The sequence below is a fragment of the Heloderma suspectum genome, chromosome 6 (genome assembly GCF_057233095.1).
Source record: "Heloderma suspectum isolate Gila_16-S chromosome 6, 16-S_ref, whole genome shotgun sequence".
NCBI lineage: Eukaryota > Metazoa > Chordata > Lepidosauria > Squamata > Helodermatidae > Heloderma > Heloderma suspectum.
Genome location: NC_139463.1, coordinates 102458778 through 102468963, shown reverse-complemented (window position 1 = coordinate 102468963; position 10186 = coordinate 102458778). Strand labels below are relative to the sequence as shown.

Here is a 10186-nt window from a genome sequence, read left to right as displayed (position 1 = left end):
GCGCTGGCTGGGGATGATGCGAGTTGTGGTCCAACACATCTGGAGGGCACCAGGTTGGGTAAGTGCTCTAAGTGAGGGGGAGGGGTTGCTCTCCCACTCTCCTCCCTCCTCCTTTTCAGGAGGGCCGTTTGGCCTAACAAGCCCACTTTTCCCCCCACTTCGGGCAGTGGGGGTAGCTATGACCGGTCCACCCAGAAGTAAAAGAGTTTATGCTTTCTATTGGGGGACTTAGGTCTTATTTCGTTTGGAAAATGTAGGTTGTTCCCATTTTAAAATGTTCAAATTACCTTGCTATTGCTAAATTATCCTCACTTTGCAGGGAGGGAGGGTGCGACTGGGACGTACAACAGCCCTGCAATGCAGTCCCAATGTTAACATTGTAGGGAGGTTATTTATTAATCGCCCATCGGGCTGGTCACCCAGCCACTCTGGGCGATGTACAACATATAATAAAACAGTTTAAAACAATAAAATTCTACAATAAATGTGGCTGAGGCTGGTTTGGCTTTCTAGGCCCAAGTCCTCCATACAAAACCCCTCAGGCTGCAGAAAAGGTCAGTCTGTTTAAATCGCCTCACACGCGCACACCCCGACCCACTCCCGATCTAGCGCTCCATTATATGCAAACGCCTGGTGCCCCGTGGACTTGCAAGAACCTTTCGGGACCATGCAATTCAAAATGTATTAAAATACGGCGCCCGAATTAAGCTCGGAAGGTGTGTTCGTGTGTGCATTTCTCGAACGTGAAAGCCCCTGGTGGACAATCTTCATTCCAAACTATGGGGCGCGTGAGCTGTGCCATAGGAACAATAAAACTAAGAATAGGAATTTAGGATGAAATGGAAGGCATGCGCATGCGCCACTCATGGAGTAACGGCCTCATGAACTTTTGAATACGAAGGGCTTCCCGTTTCACGCCCCATTTCCCCGCCCCCCACCGCTCGGCCTCTGATTGGTCGCTACGATGAACCAATGCGCCGTTATAGAACCATGTCGTTGCTGGGTAGATTTGATGCACGTGGAAGAATGACTCCGTAATAGGACGTTTCCGATTATTTCGGGTTCAGCGGTGGACAAAGTAAAAGCCTGATGCGGGTTTATACTGGGAAGGAACTCGGACACCTTGTACCTAAGTATGGGAAATTATTGCTGGCGAGGTGGACGTGGATTAGATTCCGCAGTCTACATTGAGGTTGTTCCCCCCCTCCTTTACTACATAGATGGAAAAATCCACTCCCTTCCCCCCACGCCAGTGATGTCACTTCCGGCAAGCACCGCATTTCCGGGGGAAAGCAAACGGCGAGAACTTGATGGGTGGGCGCTCCAGTCAACTAGCGGCATGAGGTCCTATAGGAAACACTTCCGGTAACACCGTGTTCTTATACGTCACTTCCTTGTACTGGCACAAGGGCTTTGATGTAGTTTGGTTGTAACGGGCACCCGTAGAGCGAAAGCGCTTGTGGGGTGGTTTCCAAGGCAAAGTGACGCTTTATTTATTTATTTTTATATCCCGCTTTTCCTCCAAAAGCGCAAAGCGGCGTATGCGCTTCTCCTCTCCCATCCCCCCAGTATAGCTTCACAACAGCCCTGTGAGGTAGGTTAGGCAGAGAGATAGTGTCCAGCCCCCAACGCAACTCAATAAGCTTCATGGCTAAGTGAGCGTTTCAGCGTGTGAACTGGTGATACTACTGTTCAGGAGAGTGGGACGTAGGTGGGAATGGGCTTGGTCATCGTCAGAAATTAGAAGTGAGGAGTCTCTTCTCTGAACGATATTAATAAAGCTGCACACTGAATGATTAGTATTCACAAAAGTGAATATTAATGATGCGGTTTTGGAATCTTAGTAACGTGAAGGAGGAAGGCCTGTTTCAGGCATGCTTTTACCTGATTACTGAAAAAGGGAACTTTTTATGAATAGAGAAGTGTAGGGTTGGGGAGTGGATTAAGGAGAGAAACTGTCAAGTGGAACAAGTATTGAGCTTTGTTTTCTAAATAAAAATGAATCAGTTTATCCTAGTGACTCCTAAATTTTGACTAGGGCTGCAAATATTCAATTTTATTAATTATTAATTGGATGAGGTGTATGTAGATATATCATTCGGTATATTTGTATATATAACCACCTAAGAGCTTTGGAGCTTTGCTCTTTGACTAATCTCAGTATGGTTGGCATAGTTTCTTGAAATCAGTGCTCAGTGTTACTGCATATGAAGGCTTGCTAGAAAAAGGAAGCTTAGCTCTGTTGCTGGGTAATCCCTGACTGCTGTTTTAATCTATTCTAGGAAATTGCACCACATGTGTGTGTGGTGTGTTAACAGTGGGAAGGGATGGAGCCATGATCAGTAGTAGCTTGAAATGATTTCTCTCTTCTTCTAGGCTCTTTGACATCCATGGAGCCTCCAGGGGCTGAAATCTAGTCCCTCTCCGGTTGAGGAATGGCAGTAAGTAGAGCATCCACCTTACATCTGTATTCCTTCAGGCTGCCCTTCTTAAACTGCCCCAGCACTTCTCTCCCAGTTGGCCATAGGAATTAAACTGGATTTAATATATTTGTCATTCAGCTGAGGCTGATTTAGAAGCTAGGTTTTCAAATCCAAACATTTTGATTTTGGAATATTGCTTATTGTGGAACCATCTCAACATAATCTTTTGAGTATTCGATCCTCTGTGCCCCACAAACACCTGAAATTTAGTACAAATCAACTTGCTGTGCAGTTGGTGCAATTACAATAAAGTTAAAGGAAATCATCTGACTTCCAAACATATGCTAAATGTTAGAGAAGCTACATGGTGCATGCAAGAAAATTAAAACATTCTCATTGCTGGTTCCTTGATATTTATTTGCTATTTGGCATAAAGCCAGAAAATGAACTTCAGTGTTCATCCACGTTACTCCTTTTATCCTCCTTTCTGCTCCTCACCACTCCGTACTATCAACTTCCCTTCTTCACCTTACAGACTCCATCGCTGAACCCTCCACCAGACCTCCCTTTTGCTGCCACCTTGTTCCTGCCCCTCCCTGCCATCGTTTTCTTGGTTGTTGGTTCCTACTTGCTACTCCTCGTCCTGGTCCTGGTCCTCCGACAGTGCCTGCTGGTAACTGGGAGATGGGATGGAGGCAGTTAAAGGAGCAAAGTATTTGGGGATTTAGAGGTGGAGTGAGAAATGAGGTTAGATCTATATTTCCCATATTATATGACATTAATGGTGTTTCCCAGGCATAGCAGTGTATTGTGGGAAGAGTAGACCATTAGGGAGCAAGCAAACAGGGCTGGTGAACCTACCTCGCTAATCTTGTGCAGAAGGGACTGGATTCATCTTACCACTAGTTGCCAATGTTGCTTGACAGTCCCCAAAGCACATGGTAAGAAATATATAGCCAATTCACAATTTCCCACTATTGCCCTGACTTTTCCCCAAACTACATTTCCCAGCATGCATTGTTGCTGACCTAGCAAATCTAGATTACTTAAAAAGCAAAAGTGACACAAAATCACAAGTTCAGAATTGTTGCCTGCCTGCCTGCCCGCCCACTTCTGGATTACTTGCAATATATACATCCAAGAGATAAATCATAGCATAGACCAATGAAAAACAGTAGAGGTAGAATTGCTTCTTCACTCAGATCTGGTGGACCAAGCTGTGTATACCTTTCCTTATTGCTTCCCAGGCCCGAGGACTTTGTGCCAATTGTTGTTCCTGTGAAAAACAGTCTTGGCCAAGTGTGTGTGAATGCTGTATGGCTTGTGCAGAGTCCTGTGACTGTGTCCTCCCTTCCCCAGCTCACTGTCTGGATCGCTGCTGTCCCTGCACTAATGTGAGTTTCTCCATCTTTTCTTTTCCCTCAAAGTAATTGACTAACTATTTAGAAAAATCAATGAATTGTGTTCTAGAGGGTCAACAGACCTCACTGAAACCTCATGCAGAAAGGAGTTCCAGATGATGAAAATGTAGGGAGTGGCAATCACAAGGTTTCATCTATGTTAGATATTTGGGGGGATCAATCTTTTTGTGGAGGTAGAGGGTTAGAGAGCACAACTCCATTAATTGATGCTCAGGCGAGAAAGAGAAATTCAGAACAGAACAACATCTTAGCTTTCTAGAGCAGTGACGGCTTACTGGAAGACTATAGATCTGGCCTGCGAGTCAGTTTTATTTGGCCCTATTGCTAGGTGGCACCAACTTTGTTATGGCACCTGACCATCTAAGAAGGGATTAAGTTGCATAATAATGTATGCATCCAGCCCCTTGACTCCTGACTGAGGAACATAGCCCCCCATAACAGTTGGCTATGGAGGAAATCAGGTGTTGCATATTTCTATGGCTGTCTAACATGGCTGCAGGTGGAATCGAGTAATCACTTTAAAACCTTTTGATCAATTAAAAAGGTGTTTCCAGTTATGCAATATATTTTGTTTTTAAGTTGCTAACTATTTATAATATGAACATTTAGAAAACCCCCAGGGTGCAACCACCCTCCTGGGAGACATATCCTTTTCTCACACACAAGAGAGAATGCCTCTTCTAAGAGGATGCCTGCTGCAAAAGATGCATGCATCATCTAAAAGCCCAGAAATAATGCTGCTTTCTTCTTCAAAGCTATTGTTTTTTCCATGGGCAAACTGACACTGATTTAATCAACTAATTAATCAATTAATGACATAAGTTTTAATTGCTGAATCAACTAAAGCTGCAATCCTATACACACTTTTCTGGGAGTAAACCCCAGCTGAACACAGGGGAACTTCTGAGTAAGCAAGCAAAGGATTGTCTTGCACAATACCTTGAACTGGGTGGTAACCCTGCTCTGTGTGTGTGTGTGTGTGTGTGTGCGCGCGTGCATGTGTGTGAGAGAGACAGACACTGCATAAAAAGCTATATTCAGGTTCTGGGTTGAGAGCAGCAGGCCAAGTGTGGCCAGGAAAGAAATGCAGTTTTTAAAATGGGGAGTAGTCGGCTGTCTTAAAAGTAAAATCCAGGAGTGCATTTTTTCCTCCCATGAGACTCTAATTCTACCTGCATGAGTACAAACCCTGTAAATTGTGCAATAGCAACCATGAGGTCCTGCTTGAGAGATAACAAGCCACCTGATTAGCTTTAGGCAAAGAGACACTTCAAAACAGCTGTGCTTGTTATTTACTAAAACCCTATGGCCTTAAAATCCAATTTTAACTAAAATTGTGTGTACAACTTTGAAGAAGAGTGAGGGACAAGATGGATCAGATGGGACAGAATTGGTGGTGGTGGTGGAAGGGTATTAATCAGAGGGATGCAGATGGTTGTGCAAGTTAACCATGTGTGATTTCTCTTACCAACAGGGATGGGAACCAGGGACTTGCTCCTTTCCCCACTTGTGTCCACTCTGTGATTGTGCCTGCACATATCAGCCCCCAGACTGTCAGAACATCAACTGCATTTGCTTTGAGATCAAATTGCGTTAAGGGACCCCAACCCTCAAAATAATGGAGTTATATTTTGGGAATGTGGGAGGACTTATGAATTTTCATACAAATGGTAGACAAGTAAAATGGGTAGTTGCCCAGGTTGCAAAAATGAACTATCCTGATGCAAGGAGACTTGAAACTTGGCTTTTCTTTTTTCTGTTGATTTTTTCAAATGCTCTTGATCTTTGTAATGCATGTTTGATATTACTGTTTTTATAAGAACTGCTGCATTTTATAATAAAGTCAGTTGTATACATCCTGTGTCTGTCTAATGAGAATGCAAAGGGAGGGCTTTTAATAGACACTTGCCCAATGAGGAATTTGGTTGCCAAATTTATGGAGAAGTTTAGTTATTCATATGCACTTTTCTTGCTCATCATAATCAAGTGTTGGATGTTTCGGGGCTGAAAGGGTGGTATCATTGCCAGCAGATTTTATCTTTTTTTAATTTCACTCAGCTATCCTCCAGTGAGCAAAAGATTTCTTCCCTGGTCATCTGGTTGGAGGAGATCTTATTGGCACAGGTGAGCACACTAATCTATCTGCAAGCCTGATATAAATGATGACTATGACATAACTCAGCACTGTACCTGCTTGAAACTACTGACTGTTACAGGACTAGAACTGAACTTCTATATGTGGGAGACAACACAGCAAGTATATGTAGAAAGATATTGTCTCCATAGATAGATAATACAGAGATTCTAAGTAATTACTGCTTAAAGGGAAAATGAGCTCTAGATTATTTTTTATTACCTTTTTAGCTTTCTTCCTCCAGGGAGCTCAGGGTAGCATATATCATTCTTCTCCCCCACCCCCTTAACCTAACCTGATTCTTGAGAAGGAGGTTAGGTTAAGAGATAGATGGGCCCAAGGTCACCCAGTGAGCTTTGCAGCAGAGGAGATTTGAAGCTGGGTCTCCCCATGCCTTGTCTGATACTTTAACCCCTACACTGCATCAGTTGCCCATCTACAATGAACACTGCCTGAATCTGTTCAATATTTTTCTTCAAAAATGAACACATTTCCTGAAAGATGTTGAGTGTCCTTGTTCGTATAACACTTATACCAGGTCCTACCTCCTGCCAAGGACTAAGCTAGTCAGCAGTGCACCCAAGGAGCCTTGTGCCATTGCAACAAGCCAGAGATCCATGATCTTTTGTTCATGCAAGGAACCTAGAGAGCACAGCTTGCGCGTCTACAACTGCAAGATGCCACATGTAGAAGTAGAAATAATATGACAAAACAGCCCTGTCCCCTAAACGCGCACATACACATGGCCAAGGAAAATTATTTACTTATTTCTATACTGCCCAATAGCCAAAGTTCTCTGGGTGGTCCACAAAAATTAAAACCACAAAGTGCAGCATAAAACAATATAAAATATAAAAGCTTAAAACCACAGTATAACAGTACACACAGAAAAAAATCTAGCAGCAATGCAGAGATTTAAAACACCAGAGCTAAAAGACTAGGAAGCTAAAATGCTAAAATACTGGGAGAAAAAGGTCTTCATCTCATGCCGGAAGGGGAACAAGGTAGGTGCCAGGTGAACCTCTCTAGGGAGCTCATTCCACAGCTGAGGGGCCACAGCAGAAAAGGCCCTCCTCCTGGTAGCCACCAGCCTCACCTCCTTTGGTGGGGGCTCCTGGAGAAGGACCCCTGAGGATGATCTTAGGGTCTGGGCAGGCACATATGGGAGGAGGTGATCCTTCAGATAACCTGGCCCCAAGTGGTTTAGGGCTTTGAATGTTAATACCAGCACTTTGAATCAGGCCAGGAAATGGACTGGCAGCCAGTGCAGCTGGAAAAGTACTGGCGTAATGTGATTTCATTGGGCAGTCCCTGTTAACAATCTTGCTGCCCTATTTTGGACTAGCTGAAGTTTCTGGACCGTTTTCAAAGGCAGCCCCATGTATAACGCATTGCAGTAATCCAGACGAGAGGTTATCAGAGCATGGATCACTGTAGCTAAGCTATCTCTGTCCAGATAAGGGCGTAGTTGGTATATCAGCCTAACCTGATAAAAGGTGCTCTGTGCCACTGAGTTCACCTGTGCCTCAAGTGACAGTTCTGGATCCAAGAGCACCCCCAAACTACGAACCTGATCCTTAGGGGGGAGTGCAACCCCCTCCAGAACAGTTTGAACATCACCTAGCTGGGCAGACGGAACACCCACTAACAGTACCACCATCTTGCCTGGACTGAATTTCAGTTTACTGGCCCTCATCCAGTCCATTACCATGCCCAGGCACTGATTCAGAACAGGCACTGCCTCAACTTGGTTTGATGAAAAAGAGGTAGAGCTGGGTGTCATCTGCATATTGATGGCATCTCATTCCACACCTCCAGATAACCTCCTCCAGCGGTTTCATGTAGATGTTGAACGGCATAGGGGATAAAATAGAACTCTGTGGAACCCCATGGCATAATTGCCAAGGCACAGAGCAATAATCCCCCAACACTACCTTCTGGAGTCAGCCATCCAAGCAGGAGCAGAACCATTGCAGTGCAGTGCCTCCAACTCCTAACCCAGACAACCTATCCAGAAGGAAACCATGGTCGATGGTATCGAAAGCCGCTGAGAGGTCCAGGAGAATCAACAGGGTTGCACTCCCCCTGTCCCTCTCCTGGCAGAGGTCATCCCACAGGGCAGTTTCTCTTCCAAAGCCAGGCCTGAAGCCCAATTGAAATGGATCTAAATAATCAGTTTCATTCAAGGGTGTCTGGAATTGTCCTGCAACCACCCACTCAAGCAATTTGCCTAGGAAGGGGATGTTGCCCACCTGCCTATAGTTGTTAATGCCAGCTGGGTCCAGGTTAGACTTTTTCAGAAGTGGCTTAATTACCACCAGCACCATTCCCTCTCTCAAGGAGGAATTTACAACCTCCTAGACCCAGCCAGACATCCCCTCCTTGTTTGATGTAATAAGCCATGAAGGGCAAGGGTCGAGCACACAGGTGGTCGACCTGACTTGGCCAAGCACCTTGTCTGCATCCACAGGCCTCAATAACTGAAACTCATCCAATAAACTGGACCAGACAGTGCTCTGGATGCCTCTACTAATGGAACTGCATTAACTGTGGTGTCCAATTAATGATGAATCTGAGCAACTGTATCTTTAAAGTGCTGTGCAAATTAGACCCATATGTTCCACAGGAGTGGGGATAGAACAAAAACAGCTCTGGGCAAATATGGAGGGTAATGGACAACCCAAGCGTTAAGGGGCCATGCACAAACCCAAGCATGAAGGGGCTATGCACAGACCAGGGAATAGGGTCGATAGGGAAACTGTGCTAGCTGGATAGGATTGCAGCTGTGATATAGGTACATAAACACTTGTTCTCAGACTAAGCCTTTGGATGACTTCATGCACAAAAAACCCTAATAAACTAACCATCTTTCACAGTGGCACCTCCCAGGGTAGCTGCTACCAGTTTACCACATTTTTAAAAAATCAAAGTAGGTAAAATATCTAATTAATGCCAACAGGAGTCAAACTGACATTAAATCTATGCCTTTTTTTCTTTAAACAATGTATAAATGTTGTTATAAATATGCAAATATAGCCTCATTTCTTATTTTTCCAATTTGCTATCCACCCTCCTAAATAAAGTTATAGATGTAGCACTGAAACATGTTGGGTAGTTTATATGGGTTTTCGCCAGAGATTCAGTCCAAGAGCTTAACCTTTGGCTCTAGAATTGCAAAACAACAAAAACCCAGCTGTACTTCCTTTGAGATGAATACAAAAATTAATATGCAGAGTAACAGGTAATTTTTCTCCATCGGTCTTTCAGCCTCTGAAACTTTAATGGCAACTAATTTTGCTTCCCTTACCACATGCATGTTGTAACATTCTGTAAGCCGAGTTTTGTCATAAGTCACATTATGGTTTGTATTTTGGCATGTATATTATGGCTAATGGCTAGTATGGAATAAAACAGGGCTGGACTTAGCCTCTGAAAAGTTTTGACTGGTATTTTAGAAACTACAACCTTGTGAGGAAGGTTATCCTAGCACAGTGGTTTTCATACTCATCTTTAGCTATGGCTTCAGATGAGAGTTGTTAAAGGTTACAGGAAAAAGGCTAGCTACCAAAAATAAAGTAGTAATCTTAACTGGCCATGTCTGGACCTTAGAGCAATAAGGGTGCAATGCTATGCATGTTTACACAGATGCTGGCTAGGGCATTCTAGGAACTGTAGGCCTTTTTTCTGTCTAAACATGCATAGGATTGTGCTTTATGCCTCTAAACAAGGCTGAGTAGGTTAATAGCTTAGCATATGCAAATAACAAACATGTCCATGCCCTATGGAAGGGCATTTGTAATTAATAGAGTAATATTTGTAATTACTAGAGTGGTCTAATGGCAGATTCAAAATATGTGTCGCTCTGGATATACCACCAAGCATCTGTTAATCACATTCAATAACTGCTAATCAACTGGTCATCTCATTATTATTCTCCTTTACCAAAAGCTTATGACAATCAAATTAATAACAAAAGAGGGAGTGCTACAGCCAAATTCACCACCACAGAAGAACTAACGCGTCTCTCGCAGCCACACACAAGTCTCCATCTTGGAACTGGGGCGCATTCCCACAGCCAAGATGGTTGCCTTCCCTTCACGGTGGCTTCGCAGCCAGCTTTGCCAAGCCTCAAGATGGCCATCCTTCCACGGCTTAAAGGGGGCGGGGGTGCGTCACTTTCCCATCAACCCTTCTGTAGCTGCAATCAG

At 44.0% G+C, this 10186-nt stretch overlaps 1 protein-coding gene across 10 annotated transcripts; it reads left to right on the top strand.

The window, feature by feature from the left end:
• LOC146342168 (uncharacterized) lies at nucleotides 1–6094 on the top strand. 10 transcript variants are annotated; one of them, XM_084805776.1, is made up of 5 exons: nucleotides 1–58; nucleotides 2377–2441; nucleotides 2959–3096; nucleotides 3671–3817; nucleotides 5319–5703. In XM_084805776.1, the coding sequence occupies exons 2-5, from the start codon at nucleotides 2436–2438 to the stop codon at nucleotides 5439–5441; spliced, it is 414 nt and encodes a 137-aa protein (XP_084661902.1). In that variant the 5' UTR covers nucleotides 1–58; nucleotides 2377–2435; the 3' UTR covers nucleotides 5442–5703. The 10 variants fall into 10 exon arrangements, with proteins under 10 accessions (XP_084661902.1, XP_084661901.1, XP_084661897.1 ...); XM_084805775.1 differs by lacking the exon at nucleotides 1–58 and adding an exon at nucleotides 991–1133; XM_084805771.1 differs by lacking the exon at nucleotides 1–58 and adding an exon at nucleotides 1277–1594 and having other exon boundaries at nucleotides 5319–5705.
• The last annotated feature ends 4092 nt before the right edge of the window (nucleotides 6095–10186 follow it).

What these genes read in the sequence shown, in the direction of transcription:
- LOC146342168 (XM_084805770.1), top strand. Translation starts at nt 2,788, where the DNA reads ATGGTGCATGCAAGAAAATTAAAACATTCTCATTGCTGGTTCCTTGAT. An exon ending in TCCTCCGACAGTGCCTGCTG is followed by an intron (nt 3,097 to 3,670) that starts GTAACTGGGAGA and finishes ATTGCTTCCCAG; the next exon opens with GCCCGAGGACTTTGTGCCAA. An exon ending in GCTGCTGTCCCTGCACTAAT is followed by an intron (nt 3,818 to 5,318) that starts GTGAGTTTCTCC and finishes TCTTACCAACAG; the next exon opens with GGATGGGAACCAGGGACTTG.